General features: G+C 44.1%; 1 protein-coding gene across 2 annotated transcripts in view; it reads left to right on the plus strand.

The window, feature by feature from the left end:
* AP2A1 (adaptor related protein complex 2 subunit alpha 1) overlaps nucleotides 1-21020 on the plus strand; it is a 67249-nt gene that overhangs the window by 21229 nt on the left and 25000 nt on the right. For both annotated transcript variants that reach the window (XM_056544413.1, XM_056544412.1), the window contains exons 3-10: nucleotides 1935-2077; nucleotides 6855-7048; nucleotides 7174-7303; nucleotides 10393-10494; nucleotides 12664-12772; nucleotides 15322-15472; nucleotides 18912-19080; nucleotides 20689-20826. In XM_056544413.1, the coding sequence (XP_056400388.1) occupies nucleotides 2027-2077; nucleotides 6855-7048; nucleotides 7174-7303; nucleotides 10393-10494; nucleotides 12664-12772; nucleotides 15322-15472; nucleotides 18912-19080; nucleotides 20689-20826 (1044 nt within the window). In that variant the 5' untranslated portion in view covers nucleotides 1935-2026. The remainder of the gene's footprint in view (nucleotides 1-1934; nucleotides 2078-6854; nucleotides 7049-7173; nucleotides 7304-10392; nucleotides 10495-12663; nucleotides 12773-15321; nucleotides 15473-18911; nucleotides 19081-20688; nucleotides 20827-21020) is intronic.

Raw genomic sequence — 21020 nt, forward strand, 5'->3', positions numbered from 1 at the left:
TTAAATCAATGATCTGCAGCGGTGTTGCGGGGGGATAAATAGCCGATAACTTATACCGGAATATCAGTATAAGTTATCGGCCCTAACCTCCACCGATTATCAGTATTGGCCCTAAAAAAACTATATCGGTCGATCTCTAATGCAAACTTTGAAAAGCAGCCATGAATCCCAGCTAAGGGTGTATTCACACCACGTTTTGTACATACGGGTGCCGGATCCGGTGGGGGAGGGGAAAACCGGATGCTCCCGTACCCCGGCCAGATCAGCCCATGACTCCATTTACTTTGATGACCCGACCAGAGTCAAATGGTGACTGCGATCGGCTCAGTTTTGACCCGTATGCGGTTTTGGACCGGATCTAAAATCGTAGTATACTACCCGGTTTGCCCCTCCCCCCGCCGGATCCAGCACCCGTATGTACAAAACTTGGCGTGATTGCACCCTAATAACCTCACTCCTTACCGAAGAGAAGCAGTGCCAGCCATCACAGGTGTAAGGGCTCGTTCACACTGCCGTTGTGCTCCGGTAAAGAGAGCTCAGGTAGTCTGTCGGAAGGACAGGAGACAAAAAAATACTGCATGTCCTATTTTATTTTTTTCTCCGCTCAACTCCTGAAAAATACTGGACACCCGACGGATGCCTTTCATGTCAGTGGGATTTGTCAGGACAGGTCTGAGTACCTGAGTAAATATTTAACCAAATATGGCTGGCTAATTATTACGTTATTAGTCAAATCGGTCACGCCCCCTCCTATAGACATGAATGGAGGGGGCGTGGCGTGACATCGCTAGGGGGCGTGGCTGTGATGTCACATCCCTGTCTCAGAGGCATTGCCAGGCACAGGATATTGTGGGCAGCACCGATATTGTGGGGGTTCCCTGCGATCATACATCTTATCCCCTGTCCTTTTGGATAGGAGATAAGATGTATAAACCCGGAATATCCCTTAAGGTACGTTCACACGGGTGGATTTATTTGCGGGTTTCCCACTGCGTATTTGAAAGGGGGCAGGCTCTTCTCGGCTATCTGCAGCAGATTTTCCGCGGCAGAATTTATGCTGCGGAAAATCCGTCGCAAGCCCCATTGAAGTCAGTAGGGTCTGCGGCGGATTTTCCGCAGCAGAAAATCTGCTGCAGACAGCCGAGAAGAGCCCGCCCTCTTTCAAATAAGCTGCATTTAAACCCGCAAATAAATCCGCCCGTGTGAACGCACCCTTGGGGTCTATTCACAAGTACAGTATTCTGCGCAGATTTGATGCGCAGGATTTTAAGCTGTGTTCAGTCATTCAGTTTACATTGAGATCTGCAGCAGAAAATCCTGTGTATCAAATCTGCGCAGGATGCTGTGCGTGTGAATACTGCGCAGGATGCTGTGCGTGTGAATACTGCGCAGGATGCTGTGCGTGTGAATACTGCGCAGGATGCTGTGCCTGTGAATACTGCGCAGGATGCTGTGCCTGTGAATACTGCGCAGGATGCTGTGCCTGTGACTACTGCGCAGGATGCTGTGCCTGTGACAACTGCGCAGGATGCTGTGCCTGTGAATACTGCGCAGGATGCTGTGCCTTAAAGAGGATTGTCAAGGGAAGAGCTGCTACAGTTTACAGAGAGCATGTGCCACCCCCCACCCCTCCTTACTTTCATGCTGCGGTCATAAGCAATGGTTTTGTAGTACTGTATAAAAATGTTTAACTCCATCTTAAAAAAAGTTTTCCTTTCCTTTCGAAAGTATTGAGAGCTTCACAAGGTTATGAAATGTTCTCTGGACCAGAGATGATGCAATCCCCAAACTGGGACCTATAACCCCCTGCCACAAGTTTGAGACCACAACATTGACTGTATGCTAAATGCATGATCCTCTAAGAATCTGTACATTAGTAAAAGGCGGCTGTACGTGTGTTATAGGATTAATTATTGAGATTTTTCCTTTACTAGGAGACAAAGCTCTGGATGGCTACAGTAAGAAGAAATATGTGTGTAAGCTGCTCTTCATCTTCCTGCTCGGCCATGACATTGATTTTGGGCACATGGAAGCAGTCAACTTGTTAAGCTCCAATAAATACACAGAAAAGCAGATAGTAAGTGCCGGGGTCCTCCGGAGATGTATATGGTGATTTGTATTTTATATGTAATCAGATGGGGGTGGTATCTGTCATAGCATTGGGTACAAACCATTCATGTTTCATCTGTTATGTAACATTAAGTAATGATAAACACACAAATTCCATGTTATAGCAGGAAGATCAGTGGTTAAGTCAGCAAACAGGACTTAAAAACCACTGTTCGCAGGTGAGCGTGTTATACATTGCCAGGACGTCCAGCATGCATTGGAAGGAATGTGTGTGTGTGTAATGCGTTGTTTACAATACCATTCTCTAAATAGGTAAAATGTATCAAATCTAATTTATATTGTTTGTGAACTATATGACAGACGGCTAAAGAGGTTATCCATCATAAGGTGATTTTAGTACGTACCTGGCAGGCAGTAATGGACATACTTAGGAAGGATCTGCGCTTCTATTGGGGCTAAATGGCTATGTTGTGAGATTACCATAACACTGTGGCTAGCTTTTTGTGATTTGGTATTTCCAGTTTGAGTTTTCTTCTATGCCTACAAATCCCATAATTCCATCTTCCTGCCTCCCACACATCACCCATTGAAACATAAATGAGCTGCTTCCATTCAAAAGTCCTGTGGTTTTCAATCAGGGTGCCTACAGCTGTTGCATTAGTTGCAGATTGATCTCTCTCCCACCAAGCGATCCCTCCACCCATTGAAGCAGACAGGCTCCCTGTCATCAGCTGACTAGTGATGTCAGGTCTCGGCCGCATTGCAACCAGGGATAAATCTGAGACAACAGTCATTTTTTATGCTGGTAAAAATAAATATTGGGGGGAAAATCACAGAAGAATTGTGAGAAAAGCATCACACACAGGTACAGACACTATATTATGTATTACCCTAACTTTACAGCCCCTGTAGCATAGTCAAATAAAAAAAAAATCCTGGAATACCCTTTTAACAATAGTGCAAAATCAGTCAGTATTTAAACATTTTCATTAATATTTAAAACGTTGGATTATTACGGATCACATACAAAGCAAGTTGTATCATTGTGGTGTCAATAAAACAACAATTTATACACCCTAGTATTTTTATACCTTTTCTGTCATATCTATCATGTTTCTGTGTTTTTCTAGCGCAAAAAAGAATGAAAAAGTGCATTCGCCTTCTAGCCCACAGTCAGGGTTAGACCACGCTAACCACTTCTTTACTCCAAAGCGCTAATACATCCCCATCAAAGAAGAGAACTGTATTGTTCTGTCCCTCCTCCTTCCCTGCAACGATCCATGTGCACACAGTATTCAGCTTCCTACTATAAGATCAATTCCCCAAAACATAGATTAGACGCATGTGAAGTGAAGGTCCTTGACATCTTTTGAACCTTTGATGCCACAAGCATGTGATCAGTCACATGCCTAGGAAAAGTCTGGAAGAACAGGACTAAAAAATTATGTAGGAAGTAAATTTGGTGTAGGGACTTGTTTTTATTAAAAGAAATGTGTGTGTGTGTCTAGTAGAGCTGTAAATGTTGGTTGGTGTGGGTGTAGCAGAAGTGTGTGTTGGTAGTAGAGCTGTAAATGTTGGTTGGTGTGGGTGTAGCAGAAGTGTGTGTGTGTAGTAGAGCTGTAAATGTTGGTTGGTGTGGGTGTAGCAGAAGTGTGTGTGTGTGTGTGTAGTAGAGCTGTAAATGTTGGTTGGTTGGTGTGGGTGTAGCAGAAGTGTGTGTGTGTGTAGTAGAGCTGTAAATGTTGGTTGGAGTGGGTGTAGCAGAAGTGTGTGTGTGTGTGTGTAGTAGAGCTGTAAATGTTGGTTGGTGTGGGTGTAGCAGAAGTGTGTGTGTGTGTGTGTGTGTGTGGTAGAGCTGTAAATGTTGGTTGGTGTGGGTGTAGCAGAAGTGTGTGTTGGTAGTAGAGCTGTAAATGTTGGTTGGTGTGGGTGTAGCAGAAGTGTGTGTGTGTAGTAGAGCTGTAAATGTTGGTTGGTGTGGGTGTAGCAGAAGTGTGTGTGTGTGTGTGTGTGTGTGTGTAGTAGAGCTGTAAATGTTGGTTGGTGTGGGTGTAGCAGAAGTGTGTGTTGGTAGTAGAGCTGTAAATGTTGGTTGGTGTGGGTGTAGCAGAAGTGTGTGTTGGTAGTAGAGCTGTAAATGTTGGTTGGTGTGGGTGTAGCAGAAGTGTGTGTGTGTAGTAGAGCTGTAAATGTTGGTTGGTGTGGGTGTAGCAGAAGTGTGTGTGTGTGTGTGTAGTAGAGCTGTAAATGTTGGTTGGTGTGGGTGTAGCAGAAGTGTGTGTGTGTGTGTGTGTGTAGTAGAGCTGTAAATGTTGGTTGGTGTGGGTGTAGCAGAAGTGTGTGTGTGTGTGTGTGTAGTAGAGCTGTAAATGTTGGTTGGTGTGGGTGTAGCAGAAGTGTGTGTGTGTGTGTGTAGTAGAGCTGTAAATGTTGGTTGGTGTGGGTGTAGCAGAAGTGTGTGTGTGTGTGTAGTAGAGCTGTAAATGTTGGTTGGTGTGGGTGTAGCAGAAGTGTGTGTTGGTGGTAGAGCTGTAAATGTTGGTTGGTGTGGGTGTAGCAGAAGTGTGTGTGTGTAGTAGAGCTGTAAATGTTGGTTGGTGTGGGTGTAGCAGAAGTGTGTGTGTGTGTGTGTAGTAGAGCTGTAAATGTTGGTTGGTGTGGGTGTAGCAGAAGTGTGTGTGTGTAGTAGAGCTGTAAATGTTGGTTGGTGTGGGTGTAGCAGAAGTGTGTGTGTGTGTGTGTGTGTAGTAGAGCTGTAAATGTTGGTTGGTGTGGGTGTAGCAGAAGTGTGTGTGTGTGTGTAGTAGAGCTGTAAATGTTGGTTGGTGTGGGTGTAGCAGAAGTGTGTGTGTGTGTGTGTGTGTGTAGTAGAGCTGTAAATGTTGGTTGGTGTGGGTGTAGCAGAAGTGTGTGTGTGTGTGTGTGTGTGTGTGTGGTAGAGCTGTAAATGTTGGTTGGTGTGGGTGTAGCAGAAGTGTGTGTGTGTGTGTAGTAGAGCTGTAAATGTTGGTTGGTGTGGGTGTAGCAGAAGTGTGTGTGTGTGTGTGTGTGTGTGTGTGTAGTAGAGCTGTAAATGTTGGTTGGTGTGGGTGTAGCAGAAGTGTGTGTGTGTGTGTGTGTGTGTGTGTAGTAGAGCTGTAAATGTTGGTTGGTGTGGGTGTAGCAGAAGTGTGTGTGTGTGTGTGTGTGTGTGTGTAGTAGAGCTGTAAATGTTGGTTGGTGTGGGTGTAGCAGAAGTGTGTGTGTGTGTGTGTGTGTGTGTGTGTGTAGTAGAGCTGTAAATGTTGGTTGGTTTGTATGTATAGTAGGGTGTTGGTATTCTGAAAAGGGGGCAGTAGGCTAGGGGATGTATTCATACATGCTGGATCTGCAATGGTGTATCTGCAGTTGTACAATCCTCAGTTGGGGATATTACAAAACAAAAGTATGTAAGAGAAGACCTAGCACACCAAACTTGATAGAATAAATGCCGAGTTTTATTCGCAATCTAAACAGATAAATTATAAAGTTTCGGTCGTAATCCTGGACCTTCATCCGACCGGATTGCTGCGGAGGTAAGGTATGAAGTAGTAAGGTCTCATGCCATGAGGTAGGTAAGAATGGCAACCTGTGGTTGCTGGTTGCCATTCTTACCTACCTCTTCCATGGCATGAGACCATACTACTTCATACCTTACCTCCTCAGCAATCCGGTCTGATGAAGGTCCAGGATTACGAGCGAAACGTTACAAGTTATCTGTTTGGATTGCGAATAAAAATCTTCTCTTATATTATTACTGAGTGGGATCCTTACTTAAAGGGGTACTCCGGTGGAAATTTTTCTTTTAAATCAACTGGTGCCAGAAAGTTAAACAGATTTGTAAATTACCTCTATTAAAAATCTTAAAGGGGTACTCCACTGCTCAGTGTTTGGAACAAACTGTTTCGAATGCTGGAGCTGGCGCCGTGAGCTCGTGACTTCATAGCTCTGCCCCCTCATGACGTCACACCCCATCCCCTCAATGCAAGTCTATGGGAGGGGGCGTGACAGAAGTCACACCCCACCCATAGACTTGAATTGAGGGGGCGGGGCATGATGTCATGAGGGGGGCGGGGCTATGACATCACGAGCTCCCGACTCCAGCGTTAGGAACAGTTTGTTCCGAACGCTGAGCAGCGGAGTACCCCTTTAAGCGCCCACAGCTCTTAAGATCCTGTGTGAATACACCCTAAAAAACTTTAAGCACCTTAATAATATATATAAAAAAATCCTTTCTTAATGTAGCTTTAGGGTAGGGTCATACATGGCGTATATGCAGCGTATTTCATGCTGCGCAATATCTGCTGCACAGCGGGAAATATTCTGTGTATTCTGCTATGAGCAGACACACACGGCGTCCCCGTGGCAGCCCTGTGTGTGCAGTAAAGTTTGGAGGCTGGGTCATGCAGCACAGTCCCGTCGGTGACTGCACACACAGGGCTGCCGACGGGTCGCCCTGTGTGTCTGCTCATAGAATATGCAGGGTATTTCCCCCTGTGAAGCGAATTTCCCGCAGCATGAAATATGCTGCATTTAGTATGTATGTATTACTCTACCCTTAATGGGTGCAGCTTCTTACAGCCCATTTGGTAAGATTCCCGCCAATAAATTTGGTATTAAAATAAATCCCGACTTATAATACATCTGTAGTATGTGATATATATCATTTGGGTTTGGGATAATGTTCTAGATCCAGAAAGAACTGTTGTTTCTTAAGGGTTGAGGTGTCTTTGATGTATCTGATGAATCTTCCTTCATTATTTTAGGGTTATCTTTTTATCTCCGTTCTGGTGAATTCTAACAGTGAGCTTATTCGACTTATTAACAATGCTATCAAGAATGACCTGGCCAGCCGGAACCCCACCTTCATGTGCCTGGCGCTCCATTGCATCGCTAATGTTGGCAGCAGGGAAATGGCAGAAGCTTTTGCATCAGAAATTCCCAGAATTCTCGTTGCGGGGTAAGGTTTATTTCTCCTATGAGAACAGCCAGACACTATTGCACTTTTTAGTTTTTTGTTTTTGATTCCTTCAGTGCATCCAGTGGTCATGTTTCTAATAGAAGATAATGTGTTGTCATTAACAGAGACACAATGGACAGCGTGAAGCAGAGTGCTGCTCTGTGCCTGTTAAGACTATACAAGACCTCACCTGACCTTGTGCCAATGGGTGAATGGACGTCACGGGTAGTTCATCTCCTTAATGATCAGCATATGGTACGTGTTTTTTAGAGATTGTTTCTGCACATTACATCAGAGACCTATGTTGTGTATATACTGGGAACGGTTCCATGCATAAACGTTAATGGGGTATTCCGGGTTTATACATCTTATCCCCTATCCAAAGGATAGGGGATAAGATGTATGATCGCTGGGGACCCACGTGATCTCGGTTCATCCCCCTGCATTCTGTGCTGGGCAATGCTTCTGAGATGGGGTGTGACCGTGACGCCACGCCCCCTCTATTCATACCCTACAGCTGTCACTCCCCCTCCCATAGACATGAATGGATGGGGCGTGGTGTCACATCACGAGGGGGGAGTGACCGTGACGTCACGTCCCCATCTCAGAAGCATCGCCCGACACAGAATGCCGGGGACTGCACCAAGATTGCGGGGGGTCCCCAGCAATCATCCATCTTATCCCCTTATCTCCTATACCTGGAATACCCCTTTTAAGTGTATCCATAGGGCCCAATTCACCTGAATGGGCCTCAGAGATTGTTGTTTTTTTTTTTTTTTGGCCCCCATTGGGATCGTCATCATTGGGAAACTTTTCCGATCTGTATCACCCAAAAAAAAAAAAAAAAAAAGTTCAAACAATATGAAAGTCTTCCTCTTCAGCCGCAGGCTGTATTTACACATCCCAGTTTTGTTTTAGGTTTTTTTACTGTGACTTTTCACAGTTGCAGAACGATGCAGCCATACGGTACTTGCATGGCTAAATGCACTGCTGGGTCTCAGTCACACTTCTGTATAAATATGGATGTATGATGGTTATTTATTTATTTTTCCCATATTTATCGGCATGTAACACGCACCCTCATTTTAACAAGGACATTTTTGTAAAAAAGTTAATAAATTTTAAATAAATGACTTGGAAGCTCCGAACTTAATGCCACATCATTCCCCCAACTCTGATTTCCCACACTTCCATTCTCCTTCCTCCTCCTCAGTCTGATTCTCCCCCCCCCCCCCCTTAGTGCCACATCATTCCCTCCCCCTCTGATCTCCCCCACCCCCTACTGATCTAAGGTGCGGCCCGCACGCATCTCTGATTGGATTTATTGGCATATGACACGCATGTCATTAGTGTGTTATACGACAATAAATACAGTATTTATCTAGTTTTAAACAAATTACTATAATGTATCCATTCCATTTAATATGTGATGTGAAATATAGAAGAGAGTTCCCAAACTATCCGTAAGAGAAAATACAAGAAACAAACGCTATATTATGGTTGGCTGTTTTCTTTTTTCTTTTTCTTTTTTTTTTTTTTTTTATCTGTATTTTGTGTAAATGTTGGGTAGGAAAATCTGTTCCCCCTTGTTTTGTCTTCAGAATAAACAGCTGATGGCTTGAAAGATATTATTGCATTAGGTTTTAGCAACTATGAGTCACATCTGACATTAATTGTAATGATTTCCGTGCTGCCGTAGAGATTTAATATCACACTACAGTCCTTCTCGGCATGATCCTGCTTGGCTTGTATTGTACTGATGGTTGTTATGATAAAGGCTGGGGTGTGGAGTAGGATTACTAAACCATTACTTATAAACCTTCTGAAAAATCTAGACAAATCGAGGAATATTTGTATTTTCTTTATTAGTGAAGAGAATGCTACATTTTATATTTTTTTTAATTTTTTTGTTCAACTGTTTTTTTTATTAAAGAATTTTTCTTTAAAGTCTATCTCCCACCATCTTTATTTTATTTATTTATTTTCTCTTCTGTCCCTACCTATTGGTAATCTATTTCTAACCCCCTCCCGGCCTTTTAAAAATGTTTTATAACTCTTGTGTTGCTGCGTTGTCCTCGTCCGGAAGCCAACTTCCCCAGCAGGCGCGATGTCGCGGACGCCTGCTGGGTGCAGACTTCCGCCCTCGCTTATATATTTATTATTATAAGTATTCTAATCTATTTATTTTTTTTTTTTTCAAAAAGTAAAATAAGACCTCAGATCAGACTTACCCCATAAACGGCATGTGCAGTTCTAATGGAGCCTCAGCGTGGCACTGATAACTAGTGTGCGCGCGCTGTCTCCACTGCACTTTACATGCCCGGGGTGGGGATGGGCTGCGCGCGAATCTAGGCAGCCGCTGCGCGCAGCCCCGGCATTCACTGCGCTCGCCCCCACCTGTCTGACAGGCAGGGAGCAAGCACAGGCTAAATGAATTAGCCCGGCTGGCATCGGTCCGAATTCAAGCGTGACGTCACGCCAGGCTGCAGCCGGCCACTAGGAGGGAGACCCCCTAGTGGACTGTTTTCAAATGTAAAAAAAAAAATAAAAATAAAATTTTAATAAAATAAAAATAATTAAACTATATTAGAGATATGTTATAGTACATAAGTACTACAACATATCAAAAATGAAATGTTGGTGACAGTGCCCATTTAAAACAGATATTTGACAGTAAAGAAAATAGAAGTATGTAGAATTATAAACATAGAATCATTACATATTAAAGGGGTACTCCCATGGAAAACTTTTATTTATTTATTTATTTTTTAATCAACTGGTGCCAGAAAGTTAAACAGATTTGTAAATTACTTCTATTAAAAAATCTTCATCCTTCCAGTACTTTTTAGGGGCTATATACTACAGAGGAAATGCTTTTCTTTTTTGGATTTATCTGATGTCACAACCACAGTGCTCTCTGCTGACCTCTGCCGTCCATTTTAGGAACTGTCCAGAACAGCATATGTTTGCTATGGGGATTTTCTCCTACTCTGGACAGTTCCAAAAATGGACAGAGATGTCAGCAGAGAGCACTGTGCTCGTGACATCAGAGAAATCCAAAAAGAAAAGAATTTCCTCTGTAGTATACAGCCCCTATAAAGTACTGGAAGGATTATTTTTTAATAGAAGTAATTTACAAATCTGTTTAACTTTCTGGCACCAGTTGATTTATAAAAAAAAATGTTTTTTCCACGGGAGTACCCCTTTAACAAGAATAGGTTACAATATGGTAATCTGCATAGATCCGCCTGTCAAGATGTTGTAAAGTCCAGATTTTCTCAGGTCGGCTCAGAATGCTACATTTTATGTTTTCTCTGCTTGATATGTTTTCTTTATTATACCAGGGAGTGGTGACGGCAGCTGTAAGCCTTATCACCTGCCTCTGCAGGAAGAATCCTGATGACTTCAAGACATGCGTCTCTTTGGCCGTCTCTAGACTTAGTAGGGTATGTATCCTTTATGTATATGCAGGCTCCACGGCACCGATGCCAGATGGAAGCAAAGACGTGAAGCCGCAGTCTGACTCCCCCCTCTTCATCTCCAAGCCAACTCTGAATAAATTGAGTTTCCTATTATAGAATGGCCTGTGTTTTATTATTAGACCTTCTCTATAATGTAGTTTGGTGTATAGTGAAATGAAAGAAAGAAATTAATGGAAATAAATGGAAGAAATAAGTCTGTTCCAGTGTTTCCCAACCAGGGTGCCTCCAGATGTTGCAAAACTACAACTCCCAGTATGCCCGGACAGCCTTTGGCATGCTAGGAGTTGTACTTTTGCAACATCTGGAGGCACCCTGGTTGGGAAACACTGGTCTGTTTAATCATCTGTCCTCTAGCTTTTCTACTAAGGGTACGTTCCCACATGGCGTATTTGCTGATGCGTATTTGCTGATGCGTATTTGCTGCTGCGTTTTTTATTTTCCCGTTGAAGTCAATGGGTAGGAAAATACGCAGCAAAATACGCCACATGGGAACGCACCCTAAGGGTGCGTTCCCACATGGCGTGTACACAACGTATTTCACGCTGCGCAAAATTTACGGCAGCAGCGGGAAATAAGCTGCGTATTCCTTGATCACTATACACAGGGCTTTGAGGGTAGTGAGTTTCGGAGGTGGGGGCCATGTGCCGGCGTGACTGTGACGCGCGGCTCCACCTCCAAAACTCACTGCACACATAGGGCTGCTGCCGGAAAGCCCTGTGTGTATAGTGATCAAGGAATACGCAGCGTATTTCCCGCTGCTGCCGTAAATTTTGCGCAGCGTGAAATACGCTGGGTATACGCCGTATGGGAACGCACCCTAAAGGAACAAAACCCACAGAGCTCTCTGAGAATAATCTCACTAAGCCTGTGTTTTCTTAAAGGGGGTATGCTGCTGGAAAACATGGGGGTTTTCTCCTACTCTGGACAGTTCTTAAAATGGACAGAGATGTCAGCAGAGAGCACTGTGCTCGTGATGTCAGCAGAGAGCTCTGTGTTCCAAAAAGAAAATAATTTCCTCTGTAGTAGTCAGCAGCTAATAAGTACTGGAAGGATTAAGATTTTTTTTTTTTTTAACAGAAGTTATTTACAAATCTGTATAACTTTAAAAAAAATAAATATAAATAAGGTTTCCATCGGAGTACCCCTTTAAGTGTATACCTCCAGCTGTTAGAAAACTATTACTCTCAGCCTTTGGCTGTGCAGGCATGCTGGGAGTTGTGGTTTTGCAACAGCTGGTGGCACTCTGGTTGGGAAACACTGCACTTGAATCTAACTAATAAAAGTTTAAATCTAAAAAATAAAAGTTTATCCTCCATCCTGAGGATAGGGGGATAAGTGTCTGATCACAAGGGGGTCTGAACACATGAACGCTGCATCTCTGCCTTTCCCATAGAGATACATGGAGGGGGCATGTCGGCCGCAGCGCCATGCTGCGGCCGACACGCCTCCTGCATGGGGAGAGCCGTGGCAGAGCTAGGGCCCCATCCAGGAAATCGCAGGAGGCCCAGTGGATGGGGATAAGTTATATACCGTGGCAGATCTCCTTTAAAGGGGTACTCCGCCCCTAGACATCTTATCACCTATCCAAAGGATAGGGGATAAGATGTCAGATCGCCAGGGTCCCTGCTGGGTACCCCGGGGATTGCTGCTGCAGCACCCTGCTATCATTACTGCGCAGAGCGAAATCGCTCTGCACGTAATGACAGGCAATACAGGGGCCGGAGCATCGTTACATCATGGCTCCGCCCCTCGTGACGTTACAGCCCGCCCCCGTCAATACAGGTCTATGGGAGGGGGCGTGGCGGTCGTCACGCCCCCTGCCATAGACTTGCATTAAGGGGATGGGCCGTGATATCATGAGGGGCGGAGCCATGACGTCACGCTGCTCCGGCCCCTGTATCACCCGTCATTACGCACAGAGCGAACTCGCTCTGTGCAGTAATGATAGCGGGGTGCCGCAGCGGCGATCCCCGGGGTCCCCAGCAGCGGGACCGCGGCGATCTAACATCTTATCCCCTATCCTTTGGATAGGGGATAAGATGCCAGGGGCAGAGTACCCCTTTAAACATAGCAAAACAGTAAAAAGGGAACGTTCTATAACCAGATCTGATGACTTTTTATCTCTTTCCACAGATTGTGTCTTCAGCCTCCACTGACCTGCAGGATTACACCTATTACTTTGTCCCAGCACCGTGGCTTTCTGTAAAGTTGCTGCGCCTTCTTCAGTGTTACCCTCCACCTGGTAATATAGAGCTTTTTGCGCAGAATCCCTTTTGTATGTTTATATGTCTAACAAGTTACCTGTGCAAGTGCAAGAAACAAAGCTGATACCTAACAAAGAGAAATATGTGTACGTGTGCAAATATAAAAGATCCTGGTGTTTCTAGACATTCTGTTGTCCTATAATGGGGCTTTTCACTATTCTTGCCACCAAAAACGATTAAACCCCCTGAGAGAAAGATATTTGTGTTAATATGACAGCGCCTTAACTGATGGGGTAGAAATTTAGGGTTTGCAGCACTTTAAAAGGATAAGGTTGCCTTTCCTAGAAAACCTGACAGGCGCCATTTCTGCGGTATTAGTTGTCAGGACTGTTTTGCGCATTGATGGGTAGAATGACACATGGCTGATTTGTAGCAGAACTTTCCACAACCGTCCGGTACATTTGAATGGGGCTTGCTGAAATGTATTCTACAATATCCACACCATTTAGATGTATGGAACAAGTGTTCATCATATCAATGTGTGAACATAGCCTAATGGGGCTTTAGTTATTAAAGGGGTACTCCAAAGGATAGGGGATAAGATGTCTGATCGCTGGGGACCCCCCATGATCTCCCTGCGGCACCCATTGTTTGTTTAGAGCTCCAGGTGCAGCGCAGGGGGCTCGTGACCTCATGTCCACGCCCCACTCGTGATGTCATGGCCATGCCCCCTCAATGCAAGTCTATGGGAGGGGGCGTGACGTCCGTCACGCCCCCTCCCATAGACTTGCATTGAGGGGGCGTGGCCATGACGTCACAAGCAGGGCGTGGACATGACGTCACGGGCCTCTGCCCTGCATCGCCAGTCATCCGGCCTGGAGCGAAGTTCGCTCTGTGCATCGGATGTCTGGAGTGCAAGGCCGAGATCGCGGGGGTCCCCAGCAGCGGGGGACATCTTATTACCTTTCCTTTGGATAGGGGATAAGATGTCTAGGGGCGGAGTACCCCTTAATCCCTTAACGACCACAGACATATATTTATGTCCGTGGCCGGCACCCGGTCTGTGAAGTGCGCCCAGAGGCTGAACGCACTTCGTAACTGTTGGGTCCCGGTTGCTTTCAGCAACCAGGACCCGTGGCTAATACTGGACATCGCCGATTGGACTGATGTCTGGTATTAACCCTTTTAAATGGGAGAAATCCATACTGGCTAGCTCAGCAGAGCTGTTCGGGACCGCTGCGGTGAAATCGCGGCGTCCCGAACAGCTGAGAGTACAGCGGGAGGTGCCTTACCTTCTTCCCGGCTGTCTGTCTGTTTGCTCCAAGCCTGAAATCCAGGCTTGAGCAATCAAGCGCAGAAAACACTGATCAATGCATTCCTATGGCAATGCATTGAACAGTGCCTGCAATCAGTGTATACAATGTTATAGCCCCTAGAGGGGGCTATAACACTGCATGAGAAAAAAGTTAATAAATGTGATTTGACCCCTTCCCTCATAAAAATTTGAATTAAAAAAAACTGTGTAAATAAAAATGTCCGAACTATAAAAATATATTGTTAATTAAACAGCACGATCAATGGCGTACACGCAAAAAGATTCCAAAGTCCAAAATATTGTATTTTTGGTCACTTTTTATACCATAAAAAAAAGAATAAAAAGCTATCAAAACGTCTGATCAAAACAAAAATGGAACCGATCAAAACTTCAGATCACGGTGCAAAAAATAGTCCTCATACATCCCCCATATGCAGAAAAATAAAGTTATAGGGGTCAGAAAATGACAATTTTAAAAGTATTAATTTTCCTGAATGTAGTTATGATTTTTTCCAGAAGTACGACAAAATCAAACCTATATAAGTAGGGTATCATTTTAACCATATGGACCTACAGAATAAAGAGGTGGTGTCATGTTTACAAAAAAATGTACTGTGTAGAAACGGAAGCCCCCAAAAGTTACAAATTGGTGTTTTATCTTCAATTTTGTCACACAGTGATATTTTTTTTTTTCCATTTCGCCGTAGATTTTGGGGTAAAATTACTGATGTCATTACAAAGTAGAATTGGTGGTGCAAAAAAAATTAGAGATGAGCGAACTTACTGTAAATTCGAATTGTCACAAACTTCTCGGCTCGGCAATTGATGACTTTTCCTGCATAAATTAGTTCAGCTTTCCGGAGGGCTGTAAAAGGTGGATACAGTCCTAGGAGACTCTTTCCTAGGAATGTATCCACCTTTTCCAGCCCACCGGAGCACCTGAAAGCTGAACTAATTTACGCAGGAAAAGTCATCAACTGCCGAGCCGAGAAGTTTGTGACGAATCGAATTTACGTTCGCTCATCTCTAAAAAAAAAAAAATCCATCATATGGATTGATATCCATCAAAAAAATCCATCATATGGATTTTTTTGTGTAAAATTGAAAGGGTTATGATTTTTAAAATGTAAGGAGGACAGAAACGAAAATGGAAAAAACGCTTGGTTCCTAAGGGGTTAAATCTACTGATAACCATTGCATGATGATAGGTTTCAGCTATTTGAGATGGTCTCCATTTTCCCAACCTTGCTAACTATGTAACTGTGCTCTCAGAGGACGCAGCTGTGAAAGGACGGCTTGTCGAATGCCTGGAGACCATCTTGAACAAAGCCCAGGAGCCCCCAAAGTCAAAGAAAGTTCAGCACTCGAATGCGAAGAACGCGATACTATTTGAGGCTATTAGCCTTATTATACATTATGACAGGTAGGTGTGTGCAGAATTTCATTGCTTCTTAATTAATTAAATGGACACTGTCACTTTAAAAATTATGATACGTTGTAGAGACATGTCAAAAGTTTGGATTGGTCGGGTGTGTTCAGGCCATGACCGATAGCTGGAAGACGAGCGCGCAGAAGAGAGCCAAACAGACTTATAATGGGATTATCTTAATCAGCTGCACTTTTTTCCTGGCTCGTTCTAACAGGTTGAACACTCAGACCCCGATCAATCAACTCTTTTGACGTTCTGTCTAGGACATGTCAAAAGTTTTTTAAAGTGACGGGTACACCTCGAGTTAAAAATGTCAATGTTTGGTTTTGGACAAGTTTTAACAGATAGTTAGGGTTTCTACAGAAGTTTTTCTGCCCACCTGATAAAGGAATCTTCCAGTCAGAACATAGATCATTGGTGGATGTAGTATGTGGTTATGTTCTTTATTTTATATATATATATTATATATATATATATATATATATATATATATATATATTTTAAACTGTAATGTTTGTTAAAGGAATTTTTCAATTATACAAATCCGAAAACAAGGAAATGACATCAGAAGGGCTGTAGCCCGATACGATCTGTGAGAATACAGTAGAAATACTGGAGGCTAAGCCCAAGAACACTTAACATGAACAAGTTATAAACAGGGAGTAGGTAAGGCCAAAAGGAAAAAAGAGAAAAGGAGAGAGGAAATCAAGGCGGCTGCCTATCAGTGAAACGATCCCAGACCGAGAGAAATAATGGAACGGAGTTATTGAGGGAAGCCGTCAAGAATTCCAGGGAGCGCATCTCTCTAATACGGGCCAACAGGACCGGCGGGAGAGTTTTCTTCCAATACTTGGCTATAAGGGTTTTGGCAGCTAAGACAATATGTTGAAAGAGTTTGAAGGGCTTCTTGGATAAAGATGGATGAGCGAGGTGGAGGAGATAAATGAGGGGGTCTAAGGGGACCAGGACACCCAGAACCTCACGCAGCAACCTCTGAACCGTAGTCCAATACTCCGTTAAAAGGGGGCAAGACCAGAATATATGTAACAGTGTACCTAGTCCCACCCCACAATGCCAGCACTGGGGGTTATATCAGGATTCAGCCTATTCAAGAGCTCAGGAGTGTGATACCAGCCCATAATCAATTTATACTGGGACTCTTTATAAGCCATACAGATGGAAGCCTTAGAAGCCCTCTCCCAGATAGCCCGCCATTGAGGAAGGGTGATGGTAGTGTTAAGGACGGCCTCCCAACGAGCCATATAATGGTTAGAGGGAGGGGTCCCTCCAGGGGAGTGGAGAAGTAAGGAGTAGATATTAGAGAGAAGTCCCATCGCCTGAGGTCCACCCCGGCATAGTCGTTCAAATCCAGTAGGTAGAGAAACCACCGTTGACCCAGTCGATGACAACATATAATGCTGCAACTGCAGGTAGTGTAAACATTCAGAGGAGGGGAGATCCCAACAAGACACCAGCTGATCAAAGGGCGGGAGAGAACGGGAGAAAGGGTCTACTACATCTGCCCAACAGAAAAGGTCCCTAGAACCCCATTCCCTCACCATAGCAAAAGACAGACCAGAAGGAAGGGTGATATAGGAAAGAACGCAGAGGGGAAGAAGGGGAAGACAGCTTAAATTTCAAAGAACAATAACCCCAAAAATACTTAGAAAAAGTCATGGGACCCAGCAGAGGGGGGGAGAGAGACAGTAGATGCCAGAGGAGGGTGTATGGGGGCTAACCAAAGTTTTTCCAGTTCCATCCAGCTGCTGTATGCATGATAGGAGTACCACGCCGCAAGATGGTACAGATGGGCAGCCTAATGGTATTTAATGACAGTGGTTATGTTCTTTAACCCCTTAATGACGCAGGACGTATATTTACGTCCTGCGCCGGCTCCCGCGATATGAAGCATCACATCGCGTCAGCCCCGGCTCTCATCAACGGCCGGGACCCGCAGCTAATACCACACATCACCGATCGCGGTAATGTGTGGTATTAACCCTTTAGAAGCGGTGGTCAAAGCTGACCGCCGCTTCTAAAGTGAAAGTATCCCGGCTAGTCAGTCGGGCTGTTTGGAACCGCCGCGGTGAAATCGCGGCGTCCCGAACAGCTTAAAGGAAACCGGGAGGGCCCTTAACTGCCTCCTCGGTGTCCGATCAACGAATGACTGCTCCGTGCCTGAGATCCAGGCAGGAGCAGTCAAGCGCCGATAATGCTGATCACAGGCGTGTTAATACACGCCTGTGATCAGGATGAGAGATCAGTGTGTGCAGTGTTATAGGTCCCTATGGGAGCTACAACACTGCAAAAAAAGTTACTAAAAAGTGTTAATAAAGGTCATTTAACCCCTTCCCTAATAAAAGTTTGAATCACCCCCCTTTTCCCATAAAAAAAAAAATAAAACAGTGTAAATAAAAATAAACATATGTGGTATCGCCACGTGCGTAAATGTCCGAACTATAAAAATATATCGTTAATTAAACCGCACGGTCAATGGCGTACACGTATAAAAGTTCCAAAGTCCAAAAAAGCGTATTTTGGTCACTTTTTCATTTTAACTGTATGGACCTACAGAATAATAAGGTGTCATTTTTACCGAAATATGCACTGCCTAGAAACGGAAGCCCTCAAAAGTTACAAAATTGCGTTTTTTCTTCGATTTTGTCGCACAATTATTTTTTTTTCCGTTTTGCCGTGAATTTTTGGGTAAAACGACTGTCACTGCAAAGTAGAATTGGTGCCACAAAAAATAAGCCATAATATGGATTTTTAGGTGGAAAATTGAAAGGGTTATGATTTTTAAAAGGTAAGGAGGAAAAAACAAAAGTGCAAAAACTGAAAAACCCCGAGTCCTTAAGGGGTTAAATAGAACTAGTTAGCTCTCTTTTTTTTTAATAAATTGAATTTCCCTCTTCCTCTGTTTTTCACCTTTTAAAAAGGAATTTATAGTTGTTAGTAGAGATGAGCGAACTTACAGTAAATTCGATTCGTCACGAACTTCTCGGCTCGGCAGTTGCTGCCTTTTCCTGCATAAATTAGTTCAGCTTTCAGGTGCTCCCGTGGGCTGGAAAAGGTGGATACAGTCCTAGGAGACTCTTTCCTAGGACTGTATCCACCTTTTCCAGCCCACCGGAGCACCGGAAAGCTGAACTAATATATGCAGGAAAAGGCATCAACTGCCGAGCCGAGAAGTTCATGACGAATCGAATTTACTGTAAGTTCACTCATCTCTAACGGTCAGCCCCGATATCATATATCCCCTGAATGATTTCCTGAACTGTAGAAGAGGATCTGGACGAATCCCACAGCAGCCTAGCCCTTCATATCATTGTAATGAAGCATGTCTGTACATTAGTAGTGTTCTCTCACCCTCACGTAACCACCATTGTACAGACAATAAAGTCAAAGGATGAATTTTCTTTTGTGTTTTTAGTGAACCCAACCTTTTAGTAAGAGCCTGCAACCAGCTGGGTCAGTTCTTACAACACAGAGAGACAAACCTACGTTATTTAGCTTTAGAAAGCATGTGTACGCTGGCCAGCTCTGAATTCTCCCACGAAGCTGTAAAAACACACATCGAAACAGTCATTAATGCCCTAAAGGTGAGTGAACAAGTATGACAAGTATTGTTTAAAAGGTTTCACGTAATGCTGCAAGTAAGAGACGACCATGATGGCAGTAGCACAAACATACCACTCTCAAGAAGGGAAAAATCCTGGCACAACCCCTTCTTAAAGGGGTATTCCAGGCAAAAACTTTTATCTATCTATCTATCAATCTATCTATATATATATATATATATATCTCTCAACTGGCTCTGGAAAGTTAAACAGATTTGTAAATTACTTCTATTAAAAAATCAAAAAATCTTAATCCTTCCAATAGTTATTAGCTTCTGAAGTTGAGTTGCTGTTTTCTGTCTAACTGCTTTCTGATGACTCGCGTCCCGGGAGCTGTCCAGCTCCTATGGGGATATTTTCCCATCATGCAAGGGATATTCTCCCATCATGCACAGCTCCCGGGACGTGACATCATCCTTGAGCAGTTAGACAGAAAACTTCAGAAGCTAATAACTATTGGAAGGATTAAGATTTTTTAATAGAAGTAATTTAGCTGAGTATATAGCTGTGTACTCTGTCTATGCAGGTGGTGCTACACGTATAGGTAAAAGTCCAGTGTAATGATCCATGTAGAGAAAGGTAGTAATAACGGAGCACTCACCCCAAATTCAATGCAGACAGGTACTTCTTTATTTAAGAATTTTCAAGCAGACATGGGCATCAACAACCAAGGGAAGGCAGATATGAGATCTTAAGCGGGGGGTTAGGTAGTCACACGGGGCGACGGAACGTCGCCCCGTGTGACTACCTAACCCCCCGCTTAAAGGGGTACTCTGGCGCTAAGACATCTTATCCTCTATCCAAAGGATAGGGGATAAGATGCCTTATCGCGGGGGTCCCACCGCCGGGGACCCCCGTGATCCTGCACGCAGCACCCCGTTACAATCAATCCCCGGCCCCGTGATCGCCAGTAATCAGACCCGGAGCGAACATGCTCCGGGGACTGATTGTAACTGGGTGCTGCGTGTAAGATCACAGGGGTCCCGAGCGGCGGGACCCCCGCGTTCTGGCGTCTTATCCCCTATCCGTTGGATAGGGGATAAGATGTCTTAGCGCCGGAGTACCCCTTTAAGCGGGGGGGTTAGGTAGTCACATGGGGCGGCGGTCAACCATGGTCTCCAAACAAAGGATCTCCCTTTTGCTGTCTCTGTGCTTGTCATTCTTCTTAGACAGACACACACAGCTCATCTGAGTTCCTAATACCTTTTTATTCATATAGTAAAAACGTTGGTCAGCCACCATACATTCCAAGGTTACACTTCACTCTATTGAAGAATGCTTTTAGGGCGATGCTTCTTATATCATTCAAATATTAAAGTAAGCTCACACAAAGAAGCGACGACTATACTACTATGGCCTGCCACATGTCACTGCATATTGCTAGGATGTACATATATAATAGTTGTGTTATTGGTGACATCCCCTCCCCCCCCCCCCCCCCCCCCCAATACATCCATTCATCAGTGATCTCATGGACACGTAACTTTGTCTATGAAGAACAAAAATTATTATTTTTTTTAAATATGTATCTGACATCTTACCGTTTCTCCTACATCACTTCAATTTGTTTATTTCGATGTTTTATTACAGACAGAGAGAGATGTCAGTGTCAGGCAGCGAGCTGCAGACCTACTATATGCAATGTGTGACCGGACAAATGCTAAGCAGATTGTATCCGAAATGCTGAGCTATTTGGAAACAGCAGACTATTCAATTCGAGAGGAAATAGTAAGTAACATTTAAAGGGATTATTAGACTTCCATATCAATGTCATCAATATCAGATTGAGGAAAGGGGCAGTGCATGCTTTCAGAACATCTGCTGATCAGCTGTTTGCAAGGGTCCCTGCAGCGCTACAATGGTGCAGCAGGAAGGAGGCTAACGGGAGAGGTGCAGCAGGAAGGAGAGCTAACAAATGCCAG

Source organism: Hyla sarda, chromosome 10, assembly GCF_029499605.1.
Source record: "Hyla sarda isolate aHylSar1 chromosome 10, aHylSar1.hap1, whole genome shotgun sequence".
Classification (NCBI taxonomy): domain Eukaryota; kingdom Metazoa; phylum Chordata; class Amphibia; order Anura; family Hylidae; genus Hyla; species Hyla sarda.